Raw genomic sequence first — 27,468 nt, 5'->3', positions numbered from 1 at the left:
GTGTTCCATTTTTGATGAGTGTATCTTGGAAACTTGGGACATTATTATTTATGTTACGGCCTCTCCAGTGGAATATTCATAGTAGTGTAATGAGGCTTTAACCAGAAGGCACACATACATGTTGCTCTCTGATTGTCTTCCATGAAAGTGCACCAAGAGAGCGGTCTCAGGAAAGGGACTTCAGGCACATTTTGCAGAGGTATATCTTTTTCAGCCTACTGATTTCCTACAGATGGCTAAAGCAGGGTATGGAACATGCTGTCATATTTCATTCATAACACACATGTACTGTAGCTCTAGGGAACAGATGGACAATCACTTGTTTAAACTACAAATGTGAAATACTAAGGTAGAATGGCAATATTTCTAGAAATGTATATGAGAAAAAGAAGCCTTTCCAAGCCAAGAGGAATGGTGAGAGGCTGTGAGGTTACATCAGTGTTTCCCTGATCTCCCTAGCAGCTGCCATAATTTCCCCGACACCCTTCAAAACTTGATAATGGAGGGATCAGGGGGCAGCCGACACAGATTTGACAAGAGAAGCCCAAACCATATCAAATAGAAATAACACTGTTATTCCTGGCTGGTTCACATTAATAGGATTTTTTACTAACTAGGAAAACTGTTCTAGGTTGTGTTTTCAGAGCCCTGTCTTTAGTCTATAAACCCTCTAGGATAGCCCCATTGTAAAAGTGCTCTCTTTCTCCCTCTGAACCCAAATAAAAATAGTTGGCTAAACATAGAGTTTTATACACTTTAAACATCACCATAAACATCTCTGCAGAATCTTTCGTGGTGAGGAAACAATGACAGTGTTGATAACTCTGCTGCATTAGCCAACAGACAGCCAATAAAGTAATTTTGATCAGAGAAGGTGCCCCTACAAAAGCCATTTGTCAATGACAGGAAAAAGAACTTGCATCTTTGAGCTGCAGAGATGTCCAGCATCTCAAAGCCTTAATGCCTCATGTTGGGACACATGACTTTGTTTTGAGTTTTAAATGCAATTTTGCTTGCAAATGAGACCCCACATGGAGTCCGTTATGAGCTAGGGATCCAGACAGTGAAGATACCTGATTTTGAAATGGTGTGCAGAGCCCGTGACATAGTGGGTTTCCCTCCCCCCTTCCATGTCTCTCATTATACGGAATTACCAAGTATTTGTGTTCTTGACCATTGTTTAAAGCCAGTATATTTTAAAAAAATTTCTCTTAGAAACTCTAATTTTTCTATTATTTATGAATTTAAATAACAATCAAGACGACATATCAAAAGACAAAAGAATTATAATTGTTAAGGTAGTATGATCTTTCTATCTCTGTTATAGGCAAAATTTCACGTAACTAGAACAGTAAAGAGTGATTTGGCATTGTTTAAACCAAATGATTAATAGAAAAGACAAGAAAGCAATATAAATCATATAATTAAGAAATCCCGGAATAAAATATGTAGGATCCTTTCCTTAATATACCTTGTGAAAGAAAAGAAATCTAAATCTAAATATTTCTGCATATGTATGTGTGCACATTCATTATTATAAAAGTATAATAGGTCTATATTAAAAAGAGATTTACTTTAAAACTCTTTGGTAAAGATACTCTGAGGTTATGTGATAAAAATGTACTATAAAGATTGAAAGCAAGCAGTATTCTGGCAATGCCACAGTGATGGGTCTGTGACAGCATTTTCTTATAACTCTCTCTCTTTTTAAAATGTTTTGGCTTGTAAACATTTAGTTACATAAGGACTTAAATGTAGCAAACAAGTAGAATGTTATTGCATCTTTATAGCATAAATATTTCATAAATTTTCCTCTTTTGGCAAAATTTATAATAATATGACTGCACTTCAAGAGATAACATCCATCTCTCAATAAATTGGGCTTTTGGCCTAAACACAATTTCCCCCAAGTATTTCATAGACAACAAATTGCTGGAGCAATTCAAGCAGATTGTATTCTCTCTCCAACTGCCCAACACTCAGTGCTCTTTGAGATCATCAGCATGGTCTGATCTTGAGTTTGGAAGACAGAAATTCAGAGATACAGTCACTATTGTATCCTAAAATTCACATGCTGCCCAAAATGAATCCCATTGTATTTCACATTAAGAAACATATAAAAGACCAATGACAAGAGTAGCAAAGTAGGGAAAGGACAAAGTTTTCTGGGAAAACCGTGGAAAGCCATAACGTCGGCAGTTCTAACACAAAACTATTGGGTGAGCAAGGCGAATAAGCCGCAAATTAACTTAGATGAAGCTAAGGACCAAAGGCTTAAGAATTTCTTATTGAAAACAAGAAAATAAAACCAGTTTTACAATTATTTCTACTACAGTAAAATAAATGTAATTGGAATTCCTGAGGCATGGGTTATAATTTAAAACATGCACAAATAATTTTTCATTTATGTTCTGAGTGTTAAAAATTAAAATAAAAGTCAGACTAGAAAATTGACTTTATCACTTTATAATCAGGAGAAAGCTATTTGTGGAATCAGGGACGGGTGCACAAGGGAATGGATCTGTATCTGTTATATTTGATTTCTTAAGCTGGTGTCACGTATACAGGGATTCATTATATTATTATTTATTCTTTTGTGTATATTTAAAATACTTCATAACTTAAAAGTATATACTTGTGGAAGACTTGAAGAAACGTTTAAGAAATCTCAATCCAAAATACTTGACTAGTTTACAAATGGCAACCTGCCATTATTAAGATGGGCATCTCTCTTTAAAAGAAACGAGTTAGAACCCAAAAGAATGGTTCTGCAGTTGGCAAGCAAGCATTTCAATGCCCAGCAAGAGTTTGAATAAAGATTCCAGGCAGAGACTTTGCATATTTTTAGCTCAGAAAGGCAATTTTTTTTTCAGCGATTGTCTGAAAGTGTGGTGTAAATGTCACATCGATGATATGAAAATGTCTCCTGCAATATGTAATTGGATTTATAGCAGGATTACAAGAGTAATGAAACTGTGGTTTCACAATCTTTTCAAGCTTTCCTGTCTTTTTAAAAGTAAACTAAACAAACTACACGATTTTATTATGTGTGCTCTGATTTGCAGTTGTCAGGCAAAAAGGACCTGGGCCTGGGGGAAAAAAAGGAAGAATATGAACAGTTCTTTTATAAGCAATATTCCTCCTGGAAAAACTCAACTTTGGTAGTTGTGTTTGGATATTATAAACAAACAAACAAACAACACAGCAATATTTCTCAGATGAAAAGTGGGATGGTTTTGGAAGTGTTATGTTCTATAGAAAACAAAATTTGTCTGTATTATTATGTCTAGGTAGCATGGAAAAGGAAACTCTTAAGATAATATTGTGAGATAATAATAGGCTTTTCAAACATACCCCCCCCCCAATTTTTTTCCCCAGTATATCCCACCCGTAATTCCCTCAGAAAAAAATTGAAGTTTGGATCTCACCAATAACTGTTTTCAAATGAGCCCTGAGCACCAAAATCACTATAGACTTTGAATTTCCAATCAAATTTGGTTGCAAATTCAGTAGGCGCTTGTTTTAAACTATGTCATTTACAGCTTAAATTCTTTGTTGCCTAACATATACATTGCACACTTTTACCCCCCACCCCCCCACCCCAAGGGACATGACCGGTTTAGAGCAACAGAAAGATGTACTTTTCCAATACACACAGAAAGAATGGCTGTCCTTTATGATCACAGGCAATGTGGAAGTGATAGGATGAGACCTTCAAGCCTAAAAGCACCTGTGAGTTGGCAGACTCACCCAGGAAAAAACTGTGTGACAGCAAATACCACACTAAAAAAAGCCATTCAACCAGATGAAAAGTGAGACAAACATAGGGATTAAAAGTTACAGGAATGCAGAAGTGAATGGGATGGAGTATAATCCGTGCAAAAATGTGGAAGTCCTTGGGAACAAAGGCCCATCAAGGTCCTACATGATTAAATGTGAAATGTGTATTTGGTGAGAACTTAAAAAAAAAAAATCTCATAATCTATGTGTTTCTAAAGAAAGGTTAATATTAGACGAAGAACAGAGACCATCCCACGGTTTGATTGCCTTTCCTGTATTTTTCCCATGTCTTTTCTTATCTTGTTTCTTGTGTTTCATTCTTCTTAGCGCCACCAACTAACTGAACTTAAAGGTCAGTGCTGGCCTTGGCCGTCAGCACCCTAATGCGGGCGGAGTTGCAGGTCTTGCAGAGGATGTGTCCATCCAGAGGGTAGCAGCCTTGGTTATCTCCTTCAGACAGGAGACCACCACAATCCTGGAAAGATAGATGGAAAGGATGTAAGTGAAAATGGCAACTGTGTACGTGAAGGCTAAATTCCTTAGCTTTCCATTCAAGGCCTCCCTCCATAATGTGGCCGTTTCCTGCCTTTCCTCTTCATACACCGCAGGCCCCCTCCAAGCCTTCCCTGGGATACAACATAATGTCTTGAATGAAACTGAACAAGAGATTGGGGACATAAAGACAAACAGTAAAATGACCCCCCTTCTCCGATTACCTAATAGGAAACGCGAGTCCCAGAAGAGAAGTATACCAGGGTCTGGGTGCCCAAGTAGTAGTTTTGTTCTCCTCTCCCAAGCAACAAAAACAGCAACAACAAGGACAAGAGAAAATAAAACAAGGGTAGATCCCCAACCACTGAGTCATCTTGACCTTTAAGCATTAGTCTAAGGATCTCTCAAAAGGAATACACAGGTGCAGGGACAGAACTCCTTGGCAGTTGGTGGGCAGAAGCCAAGCTGCAGAGTGCCTCCTTCCAAGCAGACGGGCCAGCAACAGTACTACTGTCCTCAGCACCTCTGCAGCTCCATTTGGGAAAGCGTTATTCAAGAGTCAAATATTGGCCCTTACCTTTGGAGAAAATGGAAGTTTCTCTGAAAAGAAAAATACAATACTTCATCTGGTGGTGGGTGCCCCCTTGCTAACTTCAGTAGAAACTCTTCTAAAAGGCTAGAAGTGCCGCATGCTCAGCTTTTGCTGTCCACTATGACAGCAAGGAGGTCACAGGGGCTCATGTCTACATTTGAATGCCAGTAAAATTTAAGTTTAGAAGGAGTATCGCCCACAACACAACAGCAGCAGCAGCAGCAGTGGCAGCAGGAGGCAGGCTCCCCAGAGGGCTGGCTTTGCCAAAATGAGCAAGCGGATATTCCGCAGTTCTAGAGGCATTCCGGAAACTGAATAATGGAATTAAATGAACTCTTTGCATCTCAAAAAAGAAAGGACGTGTCATAAGTGACATGGCTGTAAGCATTTAATGAGCAGACATCTATGATCACCTGAAAACCCTGAAGAGCCTGAAGTCAACCACAGTGTTGGAACCATTCATGGTTCTTAGAACCAAAAGGGGCCATATGGGCATCCAGTCCAACCTCCTCGTTTTTATAGATGGGGAAGTGAGAGCAGAGAGGGAAGCGATTGGTCCAGTATCATGAAGCATCTGTGACAGGGCTAGAACTGTGGTTTGCCCTCTCCTTATTTACTGTTCCTTTTATAGTACTGTTTTAAAAATTCATAGGAACTGGAGGGTATTACGCTAAGTGAAATAAGTCAGTCAGAGAAAGACAGATATCATATGTTTTCACTCATGTGTGGAATTTGAGAAACTTACCAGAAGACCATGGGGGAAGGGAAGGGGAAAACATTGTTTCAAACAGAGAGGGAGGCAAACCGGTAAGAGACTCTTAAATACAGAGAACAAACTGAGAGTTGATGGGGGGAAGGGGGGGAGGGGGAAAATGGGTGATCAGCATTGAGGAGGCCACTTGTTGGCATGGGTGTTGTACGTAAGCAAAGAATCACGGGAATCTATTCCCGAAACCAAGAGCACACTGTATACACTGTATGTTAGCTAACTTGAGAATATATTATATTAAACAAATAAATAAAGATAAAATAAATAAATAAATAAGTTTATAGGATTTCAAAGCAAACTTAATTTGTACTGCTGTCATTTAATCTGAAAGGAGAAAAGGCACAGATTTCATGCAACTCTTGGCACAAAAAACAAAACCATCAGAGGTCAAAGCCTATTTGTATGTATAGCAAGTGTGTGAGCAATGTTGAAAGAGCTTTCCTTCTTTGCGCCTCAGTTTCTCCATCTGTGAAATGACTTCTAAGGCATCTATAAGCTCTTTCACACTTAGGATTCAGGTCAGTTTTAAGGCTGGAGGTTGCTGTTCCTCAGTAGTCATAAAATCTGGTGTAAAAGCTGGTAGTTTATTATCTTTTTCTTAATTATTATTATCTTTTCTTATGTCAAGGGAAAAGAGCTATATGGAACTTGGGCTCTAGGGCAAAATAAAGAACCCCACATAAATCAGGTGGTTAGCTACAGCTAAAGCAGTGAGTGTGGAATAAATGTAGTCCCAGAGAGCCAGAGACAGTCCCCCAGCCCTCCTGACCCCACCAGCCCCTTAGTCTTTGGAAGGTCACCTAGTGGGACTAGATGAACCAGTGATGGGAGGGTGTGGCAATAGGCAGTTCATACTCTCCCTACAGAGAGAAGAGAGAGCTGCTAACTACTGCCCTCCAACCTGGATTACAGGCCTCTTGTACGTATTCCCACAGCACCTGTGCATACTTCCCCTGGAGCTCTTAGCAGCCGCCTGACCTCCTGTCTTATGTGCATAGTCAATGCCTGCTAACTCAACCAGTCTCCATGACTTTGAGCATCAAGTTCCAACCCCTTGGAGAGGAGTGAGATCTTATCTTTCTCAATGGCTGAGAATGGATCTCCATCCCATAGGAGTATCAGAGTCACAGTTAAAAACACATTATAGGGGCGCCTGGGTGGTTCAGTCGGTTTAGCGTCCGACTTCGGCTCAGGTCATGAGCTCATGGTTTGTGAGTTCGAGCCCCATGTCAGGCTCTGTGCTGACAGCTCAGAGCCTGCAGCCTCCTTCAGATTCTGTGTCTCCTCCTCTCTCTGCCCAGCTCATGCTCTGTCTCTCTCTGTCTCTCAATAATAAAATAAACGTTAAAAAAATAAAAAAAAAACCTCATTATAACGATGACAATAATAGTAACAAGAATACCATTTCCTACTAATTTAGCACTTTGTGGTTTATGATTCTTTAACATACAGTTTTGTATTTTAGTGGCACAGCCATATTTGGGGAGGTGAATAAGAATTTGAGCCCTTTTTACAGGTGGGAAAATTGAGAGTGAGAGGTAAAGTGACTTATCCAGGGTCACCAGGATTAAATGAAAGCGTAAGATCTAAAACCCAAGTCCTATGAACACAGGTACCAGGGGTTTTCCCCAGATTGAATAACTGCTGTTTGTGAAAACCTATTTCCCTTGGGCCTTGCAGCACCTGCCATGCACTGACAGGGTGTGGGGGTGCTGACCACAGACCTCACACCGGTAGCAATGAACATGGAAATCGCGATCCAGAGCCACAATCCGGACAGTCTCCTCCTGGCCCGGGGCCGGCATGATAGGCTCTTTGCACACAGAACATCGGGGGGCAAATTTCCTGAAAATGGAGACAACAGTTCTGGTTAGACATTGAGCATAGACACTGACAAACAGGTGAGACCCACAAGTGGAAAGATGAGGGGTAGGTAAAGAGTCAGGACCTCTGCTCTGTCATCTTGCATGACCTTGAGCAAATCACGATCCTTTTCTGGGTCTGTTCCCTCGGCTGTAAAATCAGGGACTTAGACTCAGTGACTTTTGAGGTCCTTCTAGATCATAAAGTGAGATTTCGTGAGGCTGGGGAGTGAGTGTATACAATCCTTATGGATGAAGAGCATCTAGAAGCTATTGGTCACATGGTATGTGACATAGAATTCACTTGTGCATAGACTGCAAACACAAATCCTGGGTTAGGGCAGGGTCCTGGCGGCCCTTACTATGTTTTCTTTTCCTTGACCTCATCTTGTTTGACTTTCACTTCTAGACCTTATATGTACTCCCCAGGCCCTCCACAAATATTCTGAGGTTGGTAGCTGTGTCATTCCCATTTATTAGAGCCTCTTTCTTTTATACTAATTTCTACGAATTAACACAAGAAACCTCGACCACATATCTTTTCAAAACAGCAGAAGTTAGCGACCTGAAATACACCAAACTTGCTATGACCAAGCGTGTACTTCTGACATTTCGATTGTGTTAAACTCTTGTTTGAAAAGGAAAAAGTTAAAAAGCTGTCAAGTTCTTTATTCTTCAGAGGGTTTTAGCACTTCCAAAAGGTATGAACACTTATACATATAGAGACACATATATGTGTGTTTTTGAGGTTAACTGTTAGTGAGGAATTTTAACATTTCCTAATCTCTTAACATTCCTGAATGTGACCGATGGCCCTAAAATTTTTTTCTCAGAGCAGATTAAGAGGCTGCAAATATAGGCTGTGTATTCATCCCTATCTCCTGGAAATTAGGGGTAGCATTTGGGAAGGTGTGAAATAGGACATGATTTGAAATGGCCACGGATAAAAGCTGATAGAGGTAAAAAAAAAAAAAAAGGACAAACAGACTGCGCAACTCAGTTTTTTCATAGTAATGGTTTTAAGATTAATGATGTTAAAATTTATCTATTTGTAGTGAGACTTAAAAAGAAATAATGATAGTAATCTAATACTTTGCAGAGCACTTTATGGTTGTCAAAGCATTTTTACATACATTATACTCTATATGTACATATTAATTTTCTTGGCAGCAGCCAAAAGGCATCTGTATGGCTGCAATCTAAATAAATATGAATTAAGCAGCAGATCAATTGATTGCTCTGAAAGAAAAATTAAAAGGATCAGGGTACAACTGCAGCAGTAATCAGGGTTGTTATAATTGGCATTTTATGCAAGAAGTTTACACTCAGTGGTAAAAAAAAAAAAAAGGAAAAAGAAAAAGGAAAAAAAGACTGCTTTGGACTACCTGATTATTTTTGCATCTGGGTCATCAGTAGTGAAATAAGCAGGCTTCTGGAATCCGCTGTAGAATTTCCTTTCCCCAAGCCCATCAGGACTGTAAATTCTGTGGGGTCAGAAGTCTATCTTTTCTATCATTGAACTGCGCGCCTGCCCCTATTTCCTCAAGTAGAATTACTTCTCTAAGATAAAATATCTTTCCCTGAATTTGCCTATTTTAGTAGTGATTATTTGCACATCTTCGGGGATCGCTCTACTGTAAGTTTCCAGCTGGCAGGTTCTGCTCAGTCTCTGAATCTCCAGAAACAACTTCTGTGACCAGGGCAGACAGTAGAATTTCAGGCTACCACTCATAAAATGAAGTGTCTGCCATTTTCCTCTATAAAAAGATGTGACTTGGACCTTTATGTTCAATCTTAAAGTCCTTCCTCTTTGGAAAGGCATAAATTGTGTTCTCGCTGAGTAAGGATTCCTTCCTACCAATTGGCCTCATTTCCATGATGGGAAAAAACAAAGGGAAGACAGGAAGTGGTTTCACAGTCCCCACAGTGTTCCTTGGCCGGCATTTTAAAGACTGTTCTAAATCCCAGGTGGTCTGTTTCAAAGCTCAGCTCACTCAGCAGATAATAATAATAATAATAATAATAATAATAATAAAAGTAAATTTGATAAAAAACACTTTTGATGGCTCAAATGGCTACCATATATTGTGTGCTTATTAAGTGCCAAGGCTTGTTAAGCTCTCTGCACACTTGACCTCGTGTTTTTACTGACAACAACATTATGAAGAAATAGTTTTTATCATTTCTGCTTCATAGCCACAGAAGCCAAGGCTCAGGGAAGGACAGTCTTAATCATCTTGTGTGCTGGCACATTTCTGGCAATCAACAAATGGATGCTGATTAAACAAATAAATGGATGAGTGTAATGTCTCTGATAAGAAAGCACAGATAGTGAAATAAAGGCTCAACACAATGAAAGGTCAGTTAAATAAACCTGCTTTTCAGAGCTCACTGTCCTGGCACTGGGAATACAGAAATAAACTAGGACTCCTGCAGCCAGACTGGTGAGGGAGTTCTATCTATTTCTGCATTTGTTCTATTAAGTGCGATATACATATCCTGCCAAATTGCAAAAATGATTCAAGGTGGTAAGTGTAAAATTGTGTGTGTGTGTGTGTGTGTGTTCTTTATTACTAATCAGGCTGTGTATGTACTAGCTATAGCTGATTACAAAACTGCAGAACACAGAGAGGAAGATACAAATTCAAACAGGGGGACAGGGGAGGGTTGAGGTCAGGGAAGTCTTCTCAGAGGAGGTGGTAATTGAGTTGGACCTTGAATGAAGGCCATTTAGGTGAAATGGGAAAGTGTGTGTGTGTGTGTGTGTGTGTGTGTGTGTTGAAGGTGAGGGTGGACACAGTTTGCCAGGGAACTGGTTTGAACAGTCATCTGAAATAGGAAGAGTTGCTACCCAATAGGATAGAGGACTTGGGCCAGCATTGACTGGAGGTGGTTATGCAGGGGATGGCCCATTGACAAAGCCTTACAAATAGTGTTTGGGAAGCTTGTTACTCAAAGTGCTGTCCAAGACGATCGGGGAGATTGTCAGAAATTTGGAATTGGGAGGTCCCACCTCAGACCTACTGAATTATAATTTGCAGTTTAACAAGATCCCTAGGTGACTTGCAAGCACATTAACATTTGGGCAGCACCAGTTTAGAAGACAGGATGCTAAGAAGGCGAGATCAATCCCTTCTCATGGGCCTTCCGTATCTCGCTTCCACTCTCAGGCTGCTCTAGTTACAGCCAAGCAAATCTTCCTTGAATGTAGAGACGCCCTTCCCCACTTCACCCCTTCTTTATTTCCTGAGTGGTTCCTGCTGTCAGGAATTTCTATTTCTCACTTAAAATACTTTTCAGATTCTGCTTCCAGAAGCCTACCCAGATCCCGGGGCCAAGTAATCTCGGACTCTGCCAGTTCAAGCCTTCGCCTGTGCCTGTCTCATCGTGTCTGGCCCCTTCTGCCTGATATCACACATACTCTGCACTTACTCCCTCCCCTCCTTCTGGCAAGCTCCTTGCTGACAGGGGTTTTTCTCGGTGTGTCTGTGCATTTTCTACTCAGGCAGCTTCTCTCCTTGTATCTCTCTCCTTTAGCACGGAGCACCCAGAGGGCTCTCTGCAGATGTGGCTCGACTGAATTGAAAGAGATTTCCTAAAAGCTTTCCTTCCTAAAAGACCAAGCCCAAGGCCCCCCAAAACAGTCTGCAAAAGAAGGCTGTTTCCCGCTCTGTACCCTCTCGTTTGCCTTGCAATACCCACCCTGGGTGAGGCTTTTAGCTGCTTTGTGTTCTAGTACTTTCAAGGCTCTGAAACAGGGTTCTGTAAAATTTCTCTTATTTTTCTTTGGGAAATCATGAAAAGATCAAGCTCCCCCCCTACATACCTGCCAATCATGCAGACAACATTATTTAGAAAAATAATTTGTGTTTTAACATGCCATGGAATTAGTGGTGGAGGGGGAGAGATGGGGGCTGGAGATGGTTTTTGCCTTTTAGCTGCTCAAGTCTGCTTGTCTGGAGTGTTCAGACCCACACACTTATGTCACCAGTCCCAAGTCTCTAATTATGCTCCTCACTCTTAGAAATGAAAGATAAATGGCATAGATATAAACTTCCATTTGTCAGAATTGATTTCCTGTTTTAATTGGGGGGTGTAATAGATCCGTCTTTTCCAGCAACAGAAACATGTGTGCTCTGATTACATCTATCAGTCTTGGATTCAGGGAAGTCTAAGAAAGGAGGCACACAGTGACAGAAACACACTCCCCGTTGGTATCTTTTCACTTCCCTTAAATAGATGCAGGTTTTTTTCATGTGTAATTACAAGCTAAAAATATCAATAACGTGAAGTACAATTTATGCTGTGACTGCCCTTTCAAAGTGAGCCCTTACTTGTCTAATTCAGGTTGAGAATTCCTGCCTCTGGGGTTTTATAATTCATTCAGCCTCACGTCTTTTGGTGAGGTTTTCCCTTTCTTTGCTACTTGGAAAGTGCTAAGGAAATTCATTTTTTTAAAATAGGAGTCTCAAGGCCCCAAACTGCTTGTGGCAAGCTCCTCCTGGTTGTTGACAGTCAACAGAGCGGTGAAAAATAACCCACAAGACGGCACATCTGGAGGCCGTAGAATGGAGACCCAAACTGGTGAGCCACATGAGCTTTATCTCCGTGAGAGCTTTGGACTGTCCTCAAAGACTCAGACTGCCCCGTAAGTAAGCCAGAAAGCCTCCGTGCCTCCCATTTACAAATCACTGCTATAGCTTTCATATGGTTACTATATATTTGTAATGAATGTCATCAACAAATCAGCCAACTAACAAAGGGGCCAAATAAAAAGAAGGCAAAACAAAAAGCATACAATTTTCATGAACACCACAGCTATGACAGAGGAAAGAGGGCCCTATGAATGACAGAACTGAAGGACATATTTTTCTAGGCCCATGAGTAAGTTCCCTTGACCTTGAGACTCTACTTTCTAATCCTCTTCAAAAGACTGCACAAGACTGCACGCATTAATTTTATTGGAAAGCATCCTGAGGGGGAGAAGGCCTGGGTAGGGAAACAGGTTACGGGAAGATGTGACAGCTAATGGTGTGACACGGACCCAAATACGTGCGAGGCCTATACTAGGAAGACAGACTTGATTGCTCTCTGTGCACGTCCACCTCCCTGTGACCTCCTATCTGTAGACTGGCAAGACGTAGAGGTCAGCGCCAGAGAGAACTGTGGACTATTACACCTGGGGAGCTTTAAGACAGGCTCTGTTCTAATGACCAGACTGAACAGCTCGGAGAAATTGAGCGGTTTGTCCACTGTCACACATCTTGTTCGTGTTGAGGCCAGGGAGGGCTACCCTGGTATCCTGCCTATTTCCAACGTACATACTCTGCATCTGAGTCAACTTTCTCACAATCAGAGCCACACAAAGATGTGACGGATGAGCCCCAGGCAAGCCTTTGAGCAGAAACTGGGGTGAAGGACCAGATGGATTAATGGACACCCATTCCTGGATTAGAAGAGGGGATTAACAAACTCCATTTTTAAGGTCCTATCAAATCCTGAGATCCTACAGCTCTGTGAGAGAAGAATGTGTGGCCTAGACACCAGGCAGTAAGGACAGACTCTTGAGGGGACTGGCAGGCTCGAGGGGACAGAGTAGACTGCCTACTTGTGGAAGTCCTCAATGCAGTGAATGAGGCCACCAGCGTCCACGGTGAATGGGATCCCGTCAAGGCTGCGGTGGCACATGACACAGGTAAAGCAGTGAGGATGATAGGCCTTTCCGGTGGCTCGCAGGATCCGCTCCATGATGGGCTTGGAGCACACACTGCACTGTTCCAGGGTGTTCTGGGGAAGGAGAGATAAACACCAATGTTAAACTGGGACTTGAGGAGCTCGACGTATTTAATACCTTATGGCAAGATCAGCAGTGTTTGTTACAGACACAATTGGCTCATGTGCCTATCACAGTACTTGGGAGAAAGCAGAGTGCATACCTTTATTACAGAGACAAGGAAACACGTAAGATACATCAGGGGTCTTTTCTAAATTCACCCAGGTAGTAGGTGGCCAACCAAGCATTTAGAACACATGTCTTCTGACTTCCGTCCCTTTTCTACCACTATTGCAGGGTTGATGGCAAACATTTCTGTAAAGGCACGCACGGTAAATATTTCTGGTTTTGTTGCGGCAATTCAGTTCTGCTGTCATAGTGTGAAGGCAGTTGTAAATGCACAGGACTGTGTTCCAATAAAACTTTACTTACAAAAGTGGGCTGGATTTTGCTCACAGCTGTAGTTGTTTGACCCCCTGAACTGCATAACCAAGGTTCTCCACTGGAAGAACACCTCACTATTCTAAAACTTGATGAGTCTTCAAAAATCTGGGAGGGTCACCAAGGACCTTAAGATTTTAGGAGGGTGTGCCTGATGATGGAGACTCACAGAGCATGCCAGTTGTAGAACCCAATCAGGGCTCAGCATAATCCATGAGGCTTTTGATTATTTAAAGCTTTGATTCGAACACCACCTCCAAGTTTAGTGTTGTGCATCCTGGACAGAAAAGAAAGTCAACTTATCTGTCTTACAAAATATGCTGAGCTTTAAAAAATGAAACCCTTACCAAAAGGGATACCATATATTGATCAGGACTTGGAAAGATTGATAAAATTGGCTATTAACTTTCCATCCTTCCCTAGAATCCCATGCTGTCTACTAAACAACCTTGTTATATGCTATATTCCAAGTGAGATGTCTGGACTGATTCAGAGTTTACAATCTAGAATAAACCTGGGATGGGGATCTTATTAGAAAGATGCAGAACTGGAAGGGATGTGGAAAGTAAGGAGTAATTTCCCTCTTACCATGAGAACCTTTAAATAGCTCTCACACAAGAAATGCCTATAGGTAGATAACTAGTGTGCTGATGTCTCAACCACAGCAACAGTCTCTGATTGGCTTTCTTGTTTGCATCTCTCCTTCTCTAACACTTCCCTGTTCCCTAAGTGACTTCCAGTTTCCTTTCCAACACACAGATGTGACCAACTAACGTTGCTTCTAGCAAAAACTTCTATAGCCCCACAATGTGATAAGAACTAATTCCTTACCTGACATTCAACTTCCCTTTCTTCGGTCAGATTCCCCTAATGTCTCAGATTGCTCATGCTATTTCAAATTTATGAGAAACTTCCGTAATTCTGTGCATTGGCTAATGCCTAGAATGAACTACAGTTTATCATCTTGAACTTTCAAGGTACAGGTCAGAAGGCAACTCTCCAGTAAAGCCTACCTTGATGCCTTCAGTTGGAATCAATTGCTTCTTTCTCTACCCTTCCTGAGCACTTAACAGTTTTTTCACTGTATTAAAATTACTTGCACATTTGTCTATTTCTTCTATTAGACTAATCTCTTTAAGGGAAGCAACTATGTCTTTTTAAAAAAAGCTATTAAATTCCAGTGCAGTTAACATACAGCGTTATATTAGTTTCAAGTGTGCAATATAGTGATTCAATAATTCTATACATCAGCCTGTGCTCATCACAATAAATATACTTTTAATCCCCAGCACCTGTTTCATCTATCCCCCCCATTCACCTCCTCTCTGGTAACCATCGGTTTGTTCTCTGTAGTTAAGAGTCTGTTTCTTGGTTTGTCTCTCTCTCTCTTTTTTCCTTTTGTTCATTTGTTTTGTTTCTTAAATTACACATATGAGTGAGATCAGATGATATGTCTTTCTATGACTGGCTTATTTTGCTTAACATTATACTCTCTACTTCTATCCACGCTGTTACAAATAGCAAGATTTCATTCTTCTTTTATGGCTGAATAATATTACATATGTATCCCTCATCCATTCATCTGTTGACGGAAACAATTATGTTTCCATAATTTGGCTATCATAAATAACATCACAATAAACATATGGATGCAGGCATCTTTTCAACTTAGTGTTTTTATATTTTTTGAGCAAATACTCAGTGGTGTGATTCTTGGATACTAAGGTAGTTCTATTTTTAACTTTTTGAGGAACCTCCCTACTGTCTTCCATAGTGACTGCATTAGTTTCCATTCCCACCAATAATGCACAAGTGTCCCTTTTTCTCCACATCATTGCCTACACTTGTTTCTTGTGTTTTCAATTTTAGCCATTCTGACAGTTGTGAGGTGATATCTCATTGTAGTTTTGATCTGCATTTCCCTAATGATAAGTGATGTTAAGCATCTTTTCATGTATCTGTTGGCATCTGTATGTCTTCTTTGGAAATAAGTCTGTTCATGTCTTTTGCCCATTTTTAATTAGATTATTATTATTATTGTGTGTGTGCATGTTGAATTGTATAGGTTCTTTATATATTTTTGGATACTAACCCTTTATTGGATAGGCTATTTACTAATATATTCTCTCATTCAGTAGTTTGTCCTTTAGTTTTGTTGATTGTTTCTTTTCATGTGAAGAAGATGTAGTCCCAATAGTTTACTTTTGCTTTTATTCCCCTTCCTCACTAGACATATCTAGAAAAATGTTGCTACGGATGATGTCAGAGAAAATACTGACTGGGCTCTCTTCTAGAATTTGTATGGTTTCAGATTTCACATTTAGGTCTTTAATCTATCTTGAGTTTATTTTTTGTATATGGTATAAGAAAGTGGTCCAGTTTCATTCTTTTGCATGTAGCTGTTCAGTTGTCCAGATACCATTTGTTTGAAGAGACTTTTTCCCATTGTATATTCTTGCCTCTTTTATCAAAGATTAATTGATCGTGGATTTATTTCTGTGCTTTCTGTCCTGTTCCATTGATTCATGTGTCTGTTTTTGTGTTTGTATCATACTGTTTTGGTACTACAGCTTTGTAGTATAACCTGAAATCTGGAATTGTGATACCTTCAGGTTTGTTTTTCTTTTTCAAGATTGTTTTGGCTATATGGGGTCTTCTGTGGTTCCATATAAATTTTAGGGCATTTTTGTTCTAGTTTAGTGAAAAATGCTGTTTGTATTTTGACAGAGATTGCATTAAATCTGTAGATTGCTTTGGGTAGTATCAACATTTTAACAATGTTTGTTCTTTCAATCTATGAGCATGGAATATGTTTTCATTTGTTTGTGTCATCTCCAATTTCCTTCGTCAATGTTGTATAGTTTTCAGAGTATAGGTTTCTTGCCTCCTTGGTTAAGTTTATTATGAGGAGTTTTGTTATTTTTGGTGCAATTGTAAATGGGATTGTTTTCCTAATTTCTTTTCTGTGCCTCCATTATCAGTGTATAGAGATGCAATGGATTTCTGCACATTGATTTTGTATCCTGTGACCTTACTCAATTAACTTAACAGTTTTAGTAGTTTTTTTTATGGTGTCTTTACGGTTTTCTAAATATAGTATCATGTCTGCATAACTGTCAAAATCCAGACTGCAAATAGTCAAAGTCTCTTTCTTTCTTACCAATTCGGATGCCTTTTATTTCTTTTTCTTACCTGATTGCTGTGGCGAGGACTTCTAGTACTCTAATGAATAAAAGTGGTGGGGCCCCTTGGTGGCTCAGTCAGTTAAGGGTCTGACTTCAGCTCAGGTCATGACCTCATGGTTCATGAGTTTGAGCCCTGTGTCAGTGTTTGTGCTGACAGTGCAGAACCTGGAGTCTGCTTCGAGTTCTGTGTCTCCCTCTCTCTGCCCCTCCCCCACTCATGCTCTCTCTCTCTCTCTCTCTCTCTCTCTCAAAAACATTAAAAATGTTTTAATAACATTAAAAATTAAATTTAAAAGTGGTGGGAGTGGACATCCTTGTCTTATTCCTGATCTTAGGGGAAAAACTCTCAGTTTTTCACCATTGAGTATGACATTAGCTGGATTTTTCATATATGGCCTTTATTAGGTTGAGATATATTCCTTTAGAACCTACTTCGTTGATGTTTTTTTTTTTTTTTTAGCATGAATGGATGTTGTACTTTGTCAAAACCTATTACTGCATCCATTGAAATGATCATATGATTTTTATCCTTTCTCTTGTAAATGTGTTGTATCATGCTGATTGATTTGCAAATACTGAACCACCTTTGCAACCCAGGAATAAATCCCACTTGGTGAATGATTTTTTTAAATGTATTGTTGGATTTGGTTTGCTAATATTTTTTTTGAGGATTTTTGTATCTATGTTCATCAGAGATATTGGCCTGTTGTTTTCTTTTTTCTCTTTCTTTCTTTCTTTCTTTTTTTGTAAGTGTCTTTTTCTGATTTTGATATCAGGGCAATACAGGCCTTGGGGACCATGTCTTAAGAAAATATTTTGCTGTCCTATGCTATACCTAGTATAGTATCTGGAATAAAACTAAACCCAGGGTGAATGTGTGAAAAAAAAAAAAGGAATATTGTTTACATCCTACCCAGGCATCTCTGGGCTGATATGACTCTCCTGTCTCTGGAATCCATCCGAAGATGAATTGGTATATCCATCACCATCCTCTCCTCAAAGCTGTGGTTGCTGAAAGTTCTGAAATTGCTTAGTATGCCTCTGGTCACAGTCTAAACTCATGGAAACTATTAACCTATTTTCCCCCCATTTTGAAGTGGTGAAATTAAAATAGCAGAAGAACATAAGATGAAAGTCTGGAGAAAATGATGCTCTGGACAATGAGGGCCCTGCTTTTTTTCTACCCTGGTGATCTGAGCTGATGTGGCTGCAAACTGTCTTCCCAGGGCTTGTGTTTTGCTCTTCTGCGGGTTTTAACTTTTTTTTTTTTTTTTTTTTAAGGCAGTCCTGTAATCCTGTAATGGAGTTGAACAAACCAGAAAATGCTTGACCAGAAAATGTGTTTGTTTGCATTGAGGCTTGGCTGCAAGATTTAGCCCATTTACTCAAAACCAGCAGCAGCATATAAGGTTGAGTCAGTTTCTAAGGAAAGACTTTATGGTCTGTGGAAACACTGTTTAAAGGACAGGTAATCTGAACACTTATGCTACAAAGGAAAAACTGTGTAAAGTATGCCTACAGTGAGACGACTATAATATGCCCACAGATCAGAAAATGAAGGTTCCAAGAATACAGCTGACTGGAAGCTTGGGCTAGCACATGGTAGAGGAGGACATATTAAACTTCTCTAGTCAGCTCCCTTTGCTGTACTCTTCTCCTTTCAGTCTCTAGCTGGTCCACTAGGAGCTGTAGACATATCTTCTCTTAGAGCAAGGATAAAGACTCTTATAAAGCTTACCATGGTAAGTGTAGCTACGATCTGTCAGCATACAAAGTTATTACAGTGTTACTGACTCTATTCACTGTGCTGTACTTTTCACCTCCGTGACTTATTCATTGTACAACTGGAATTCTGAATCACTATGTTGTGCACGTGAAACTAATATACCATTGTATATCAGCTACACTTAATAAAAGACTTTTATAACATTAGAGTGGAGGGAGCAAGAAGTTCCTCTAGTCCAGCCCTCTGATTTCACAGGTGAGAAAAATAGACCCAGAGCACTGATACACTTGGATGTGAGTCACGGAGTTCATTAGGGGCAGAGGAGGGACTAATACCCCAGGTTCCTGAAACTACCTAATTCATACAGGGATCTGATGATCATTGTGTTACCATAGGGAAGGAAAGTTGCTAGATGAAGAATATGAATTGTTTCTCTGCCTTTGGTAGCATCTACTGTATGCCTTTGGGTAAATCATTTCTTCTCTCTCGAGCTCACTTTTCTCATCTATAGTACAATGATTAATTCCAACTCTGCAATTTTATTGCTTGTGATAGATCAGAATTAACCACAGTGGGAAAAGGGTAATGTTTCCATTACTAGAGATTACTAGAAACAACTGGACAACTCCTTGTCTGAAGTTTGAAAGGAAGGTTCATGTGCTAGAAACCTCGACTGTATAATCTTTACGATGCCTTACCACTTGAAATTCCAGAAATTACTGGTGATAGAATTTCAAGCATGACAGAGGAAGAACTTTGTGTCTCCTTATAGATGATTATTTTAAAGCCAGACTAAAAGATGCCCTCTTTGCATAAACACAGAGCTTTTGTAAAGCCAGTAAAAATGAAATGTCTAATAAAATAGTTTTTAAGGAAATAGACAAAGAAATAAGTCTCCAAGCAAATAAGTGACAGAAGGGCATCTCTAAGTATGTCTACTCAAATTGCATCTTGTGTGTGCAGTACAGGTGCTATGGCTAAGGGGAGGGCTAGGAAGAAAGAGCACACTCTAGCATAAGAATGTTTCATGACCTGGTTCTGGATCCATCACTACTGCTCCTTCCCATGGATCTCACCTTCCAATTGCACTCTGAGTGCTTTGCCACCACTTTAATAAGCTACGTTCTTTTACAATCCCAGAATATCTCACATCCTTCTTTGCCTAGAGAATACCTATTCATTCTTCAAAGTTGAGCTCCAATGTCGCCTCTTCTGAAAAACACTTCTAATTCTCCCTCTGCTCCCTCTCCCTCTCCCACTGCTAATTCTCCCCAAGAAAAATAAGTCACTTCTTCCACCCCCATAGGATTATATGATGCTTCTCTGATGACAATGATATAATGTACTTGATTTCATGATTTACATCGACCTCTACAAGCAAACTGTGACCACCCCCACCCTCCTTGCGTGGAGCCATAGTCATTGGATGAGCTTCTTAGGAAACAGATTCTGAAACAGAGATTTGCACATGGGAAGTTATTGGAGCTAAGATGCTTCTGCAGAGTTGTCCTTCCTTGAGGCTTGGGGGTAGGGTCTTACAACTCTGCATCTACTGGTCAGTGGATACAGGATGCTCTCAAGAAGGAGTGATCTTGGGTGAAGAGGTTCCCTTCAACCAACTGAGAGTAATTACCAGAGAAGGAACTCAGCTATGAATGGTCAGGGTGGGGGGAGGATAAGAGTCTTGGTCGTGAAGAAGGGTCTGGGATGTACACTATAGCCTCCACACCAGAACCATCTTTGCCTAGGACCTGCACAATCCCTGACACACAGTGGGCAACTGCTGACCAGCTGTGAGGCACCTTGCAGCTTAAGTTGAATGAAGAGTCTGGATTTCTTTTCTTTTTCCAAAATTCTAGGCACCGTTTGAGGATTTATTTATTTATTTTTTTAGAATCTTGAGAAAATGTTTTAGGCAGTTACTCTGATGAAGGTATGGCTATAGGGAGAAGATGTTAGAGTAGCAGAAAGAACAAGGAAGCTTATAAACTTTTCTGAAGTGATGGCAATACAATTGCGATTAAAAGCAAAAAAGTTAAGTGAAAATAAAAATAAAATCACAAACAAATCTTGTACACTAAACTCCCAAATGTAACTGTTTTTAAATTGGAGATACAATCTGGTTGTATCTTTTCTATCCTTGGGTACTGTATAAATAACTTGTCTAATTCACAGGCAGAAGAGCTAGAAGAATCATCTGAATATAAATGAAGCCTATAGGTAACATAAGCATTAACTACTAGTTAGATGACAGAAAAAATATGTCTAAAATTTACATATTGCATAGGTGTGTGTGCATCTTCAATGGTTAGGTATTTTAAATCAAGACACATAAGTATTTGAAGATGCAGAAGAGTATAAAGTGTTGCCATTTAGAAATGTTAAAATTTTCATTTCATAAAATTAAAATGTGATCTTATATTCAATCTTTATTGTTTTTTTTAGGTACAAAAGCAGTTTTGAAACAGAAAAGACTCTTGGAAAAAATGAGGGTGACGTCTCATTTCTCGATACAGTTTTGGTCTCGTTGGGATAAAAATAACAAGAAACAAGAAGAGTTTGAAGATATTAGGCTCTTAAGATCTTTAGAAGTGACTCTTGTCCAGGAGTTTTCAACTGTTGCCCACCTCTCTCATAATCCTTGGCTCGGGGAAACAGTTACCAGGGCAGAGCATCCAAAATAAGCCCAACTCACTCCTGGATGAAGAGCATGAAAGGATGGCACCTAAGGGGGATCCATATTGTACAGTTTAAAAACCATGATTCTAGTCCAACTACCAGATTCAAGAAACTAAGGCGCAGAGAGGGGAAACACCTAGTAGTGGATTTGGAGTTGGAATATTGATCTCTTGATTCTCCCTCCATTGGGTAATCCCTTGCCCATCACACTATACCTACTTCATATTTCAGAAGACACACTCCGTTTCACAAACATAAGGCATTCAAACTGGCTACCTACAAGTTATATGCATATAAATAAGGAGAGGAAATATGTCAAGATCTTAACACAGTCTGTCTACTGTCAATTTCATTGGCTCCCACAGGGTACGATAGAAAACTCATTGTTGTGTACCCCCATCATCTACAACAGTATGCTTGCATAAAACTGATGCTCCCCAAATACTGGTTAGACCATGCATGAATCAATACTGGATAGGCATGTCCATAAAACAAAATTATTCTCTTTAACCATGCAAAAACAGTTCTCTAGTCCGGAGCTTCTCAATTGGCAGGCTAAGGCACAGTGTGTCTCAATGGGTTCCAGGTGTACCGCATTGTAGAGGGTCAGAGGGGACCAGGGGCTTCCATAGTTCCTGAGTGGTCACCTTGGGTGAGGAGAAGCCCCACCCACTGATTCCAGTATGCTGAATGCATGCCATCATTTCCCACAAGGATCATGATGTAAAGCAGGTTGGGAAGCACAGCTTGGGCTTAGGTGTTGGTGTTCCCAATGGAATAGCAATGTGGTGCGGTAAGAAGGGACGAGGGCTACAGCTCAGCAAACCTCCACTGAAGTGCCAGTGACATTATTTAAAGTCAAATAATTATATTCCGTATCTGAATTTTGTATTTTAAACTTTTTCTGGATTTTGATAATCAGTAAGTCTTCCCAAATGATGGCAGTACTTTTGGGTTTCCCTGCAGATGAAGACAGCATTTTACCTTGGTAGTTCTCCTAATAACCTGTATTATACACTTCCCTACAGCTCTACCTCCCAGTGAGGAATACATTTCCTATTAAGAAGTTTCTTGCACTTTCCAAGTGTCTTTCACCTATATCTGTATCTATATCTTCATCTAAATCTCTCTCTGTATCTCAATTTGTATCTGTATCTAATACGTGTTTCAAAACATCGAAAATAAAAATGGTAAGCCCAGTGTCTTTCCATGCCTACGACTATGATGTTTTAAAACCAGAAACAAAACTCCTGTAGATGAGAATTCTAATTTTTCTAAATAGGAAAACTCTTGAGTCAATTTATGAGATGGTATGAAACCCTTAGAATGTGTTTTCTTTTGATGTTATTAGCCACACACAAAAATACAGCTACGAAACATGTAACTGGAAATTCAGTAAAATAATTCAACATTCTTATTTTTTTGTTTACTTCCACTAATTTTTTTGAACAAAACTCTTTGTACCCAATGCCTGTATTACCTCAGCTTTCATATAAAAACCTTGTAAGGAAACTTTTTGCATGATTTTCTGATGAGCAAAGCAGCCAGCCTCGCCACTTAATTTAGCACTGCAGAAAGCCTAAGGAGTAGAACAAAATGTCCAACATTCTGGCAGGTACAGAGGCAGAGAGAACAAAGATACCATCCTTGCCCTCAGAGGTTCCCCATGTAGTGGGAGGAGCAGACACTTCTATAAATAACTGACTAGAGGCAAAGGGCAGAACACATTGCTATTATGGAGGAATGAGTAATGTGTGATGGAAACAGAGAGAGTAATTACTGCTGAATGGTAAGGGACCAGGCAACATGGTGATGGTGTGAGGCTGGGAATCTATCTGGGTGGGATTTGTCTTGGCTCTTGGAGGAAAAAAAAAAAAAAACAAAAAAAAAAAAACAAAAAAAACCACGACATTATAACAGGCTTTGGAATTAACGTTGTGTTACAAGAGTTTTCATTATCTAAATCCCAGATATGCCTACATTGAAACAAAATTCCTTTCACAGGAAGAGTTTGTAACAAAGTCAGGGTATTGAGCAGAGCTGGTGAAGGGGAACTCCACACTGCCAGAGATGAACATCTGTGTGTCAATTGTATGCATGACTATTAATGTAGAATTTAGAAAAAAAAAAAAATCTTGCAAAATTTTCTGTGTGTATTTGGACTACATAAACTGGATTTAAAATTAAGAAACATGTCCTAAAATCACAAGCAAAAAGGCTGACACAAAGGACAAAACGATCAGTACAATTAAGTCAGTGTATCCAATTCTGCCAGGAGCCACAAATCACATTTTTGACCAAGTAAATAAAGCCCTGTTGCTTCTTCTGAAGCACTCAGGTTGCGATTACGATCTGAGCTTTAGGAAATTAAAAATAAAATCCCACTGAAGGACATTTAGTTTATCTATAGCTGAAGGCCTGGAGAGGTGGTGTTTTACCTTAAAATGTGTAGCCCTTATAGTACGCCAGCTTTTCCTAAACACTTCTCTTGAATGTCTCATAACCCTGGAGGCATAGGATGAAGGCGGAGGGGGCTGAGCCCTGATGAATGTGCCAGACCTTCATGCCAGGAGCAAAATGAAAAGATCATAGCACTCCATGGAGACTACTGAGAGAGGAGAAAAAAGAACAGAATTCCTTTCCTTCCCAGCCAAGTAAGATCACAGATTTGCCTTTACCACACTTTCAAGGTACACTCTGTTGGGACTTGTCAACTCAGGAACCAGAGCAGTGAGACTGTCATACGCAGCGAGAGAAGGAGTGACAGATGCGACACCTGGGCTAGAAAGTCCAGGCAACGTTCCTGACCTTACTGGCCTTTAGTTTGCTTATCTACTAAATAAGACTCAAAGTGTTTACATTGCAGTGCTGCTGGGACCAAATGAGATCCATAATCTCATTATGTAATAAATACTTTTATGTCATTCTCCTTACAAATTCTAAGGGTTCTGGGACATATATTTAATTACCTTGGCATTCATTGATCATTTAATTGAATTACTATATCTACGCACTACATTTCTCTTTTTTTCTAATTTGTCCTTCACCATTGATTCTTCTACATTTTATAGAAGAATTTTATATCTCTACTTTAAAAAAAATGGATTATTTAAGGAATCCTGTGTATGATACTCTGAGACACCTGGATAATACCATCATATAAAATCAGCTTCTGGATTCCTAAGAGATTTTCCCTCCTGCTTCCTGGGAATTTTGTGAAAAAAGCTGTTGTTACTTCTATTGTGAATATAATTGTACCTCAAAACCATAAATTTCTTAGTCCTTCATGAAAGTAATATATATTATTTTATACTCCGCAAACAAAAAATGACAGCTTGCCTTGGTAGAGTTTTTAAAGTTTACTCAGGGCACACAACGAAGACCTCATTTAATCTCTACAACTATGTATGACAGGAGGTAGAATGGTAGAATTCTTGTCCCAGTTACATGTCGCTTGCTTATAGATGTGGCTGGATTTGAACTTATGTCTTCTAAATTCAAAGACAAAGTTGTTCATTCTTCTTCTTGCTGTCCTCCAGTTAAGTTTCTCCTATAAGTCTCTATCTGGTTCATGTGATGCCAATTACACTGAATGTGGTTATGAATTTCTAGCAAACTGCCATAGCCTTTCACAAGTAACAGAGTTTGCCTGAGCTTGAAAAAACTTATGAAAATCATCTTGTTCAACTCTCTCCCCTTAGATGGTAGCACATTGCATTCAAGGAGGTCAACTGCTTAGTGTTGTAACTAGGGAAAGAGCTGACTGAGTTCAGGGCCTGATTACTGTGGTTTCTTTTTTTTTTTTTTTCTTTTTTTTTTCAACGTTTATTTATTTTTGGGACAGAGAGAGACAGAGCATGAACGGGGGAGGGGCAGAGAGAGAGGGAGACACAGAATCGGAAACAGGCTCCAGGCTCCGAGCCATCAGCCCAGAGCCTGACGCGGGGCTCGAACTCATGGACCACGAGATCGTGACCTGGCTGAAGTCGGACGTTTAACCGACTGCGCCACCCAGGCGCCCCTGATTACTGTGGTTTCTATATAGTGTTATTTCCCAAACACCATGCTGGATCATTCTGGAGTACCAAAACTTTTCTTTGGTGTTCTGGCCCTTGTTAGCAATAAGAATATGAAAACTAATGTTGGTTAATTATTGACATAATTACTTATATCGCCAATGAAAAATCATTAGTTGAGTATATGACATAATTTGGGTTTTTGCCACTGTCAAAACAAGGCTGTCTTATGCCGATAAGTATGGTGGCCCTCTGGCTAATAACTCAGGGAGCTAATCCTATCCTAAGCCGCATGGCATGATGTCTTAGGTCCAACTTTCATAATTCCTGCTACTTGCAATTTATAAATAGAGGTTATCAACAGAACTCAGATCAGTTCCCCTGAGGTAGTCACTTTCTGGAGTAGCTGGAACTTCACAGCTTATACAACACAATTTCAACATCCGACTATCTGTTTTTTCATCTATAGAATGGGATACTAATTATTGTCCAGTCTATCTTTCAGGCTTTTGATAATGAGATAAGAAATATAAAATGCACTCTTAAGAATGTGAAGATTAAATAGAGAATAAGCCTGTGGTTACCAGAGGGAGGTGGGTGGCAGATGGGTGACATAGGTGATGGGGATTAAAGAGTACACACATCATGATGAGCACTGAGTGATGTATAGAATTGCTGAATCACTATATCGTACCCCTGAAACTAATATAACACCGCATGTTAACAATACATGAATTAAAATTTAAAATATTTAAAAAAGAATGTAAAGAGATGTAAAGATATTATTATAAAGTTCTTTTCTCTACACAAAATTACTGTTCCATGTGAGGATTGACCCTGATTCTTCATTCTTCAGTCTCTGACTAATCAACTGAGCCTACTTTCCAGTTTTCTTATTACTGGAGAGAAGACAATATGAGATGTACATATAGACATTCATAATCCCATGCATATTGAGTTTGGGAAAATACAGTGTGCTTTTTGTTTCCTTTCCTTTTTATTTTGTTCTCAACAGACATTTTGTGTTGTTGTATTTTTCTTTCACTTACATACGTGGAACACCTAATAAGCGATGGAACAGGTACATATTAAGCATTTAGAGTGTGCACATACAAGTCTCACGGAAGGTATAGTTTGTCACAGTCTCCTCAACTAAGTCCTTGATACCTGTGCCTGTGAGGCACCATCCTGACAACCTTCAATTTACAGTGGACAGGAGGTCTCAATGAGGAAAATGACTTCTCGTTGGATCACAATGCTAACCTCAGGACTATTTGAATCTAGGATTGAAGTAGATGTTCATGGAACATCTGCATGGTATGGTGACAAAGAAAAGACCCTCTGGCAAAGGCTGTGCCTAGTCTTGGAAGGTCAACCCCTGGCAGTGAGGTCTACGCAAAGCATTGGCTTCTTTGGGCCTAAATTCCTATACCCATAAAATAAGAGACGTTATTAATAGACCTCTTGGTCTCTTGAAGCTCTGTGATGGACTTGAGGATTGAACAAAAATTTCAGCAAGGCAGGGCTCTTTCTTTGTCTTCTTCACTGCTTCATCCCCAGTTTCCTAAAAAGAATGTCTGGCACATAGAAGCAGCTCGATAAATATTTAATTAAGCAAATGAATGAATGATTGGGAATGAATACTCTAAAAAGTCATCCAATAGCACCTACCCCCAAAGACAAACCTTAAATTCCATAATCATCTTCAGATGACCTTCCGTCACCACCCTATATAAGCAGCTCCTTCTCCTGGGCCAGACTCTATCTCATTGCTTTTTTACTTTCTTCATACCCTTATTGCTATCTGATATCACCTCATGCATACTATTAGTTGCTAATATGCTTATTTTTTTAATGTTTATTTATTTATTTATTTATTTATTTATTTATGTATTTAGAGAGAGCGTGAGCGTGAGCTGGGGTGGGAGGGTGGTGGTAGGGAGAGAGAGAATTCCAAGCAGTCTTCATGTTGTGAGCACAGAGCCGGAGGTGGGGCTTGATCTCAGGAACCATGAGATTGTGACCTAAGCAGAAATCAAGAGTTGGACGCTTAATCTACTGAGCTATCCATGCACCCTGACATGCTTATTGTTTTATTTCCCCACCAGTCTGTTTGAGACACTACGGCATTCAGTCTCTGGAGCAATGTTTAA

General features: G+C 39.7%; 1 protein-coding gene across 13 annotated transcripts in view; it reads right to left on the bottom strand.

Annotated features, from left to right (window-relative positions):
* Positions 1–3,388: 3,388 nt before the first annotated feature.
* Positions 3,389–27,468, bottom strand: part of LPP (LIM domain containing preferred translocation partner in lipoma) — a 677,058-nt gene continuing 652,978 nt past the window's right edge. For all 13 annotated transcript variants that reach the window (XM_047874816.1, XM_047874813.1, XM_047874824.1 and 10 more), the window contains 3 exons: positions 13,104–13,282; positions 7,358–7,478; positions 3,389–4,255 (listed from right to left, as the gene is read on the bottom strand). In XM_047874816.1, coding sequence (XP_047730772.1) covers positions 4,127–4,255; positions 7,358–7,478; positions 13,104–13,282 — 429 coding nt within the window. In that variant the 3' untranslated portion in view covers positions 3,389–4,126. The remainder of the gene's footprint in view (positions 4,256–7,357; positions 7,479–13,103; positions 13,283–27,468) is intronic.

The sequence above is a fragment of the Prionailurus viverrinus genome, chromosome C2, assembly GCF_022837055.1.
Source record: "Prionailurus viverrinus isolate Anna chromosome C2, UM_Priviv_1.0, whole genome shotgun sequence".
Taxonomy (NCBI): domain Eukaryota; kingdom Metazoa; phylum Chordata; class Mammalia; order Carnivora; family Felidae; genus Prionailurus; species Prionailurus viverrinus.
The sequence above is the reverse complement of the archived record's forward strand: the minus strand, read 5'-3'. Positions and strand labels throughout refer to the sequence as shown.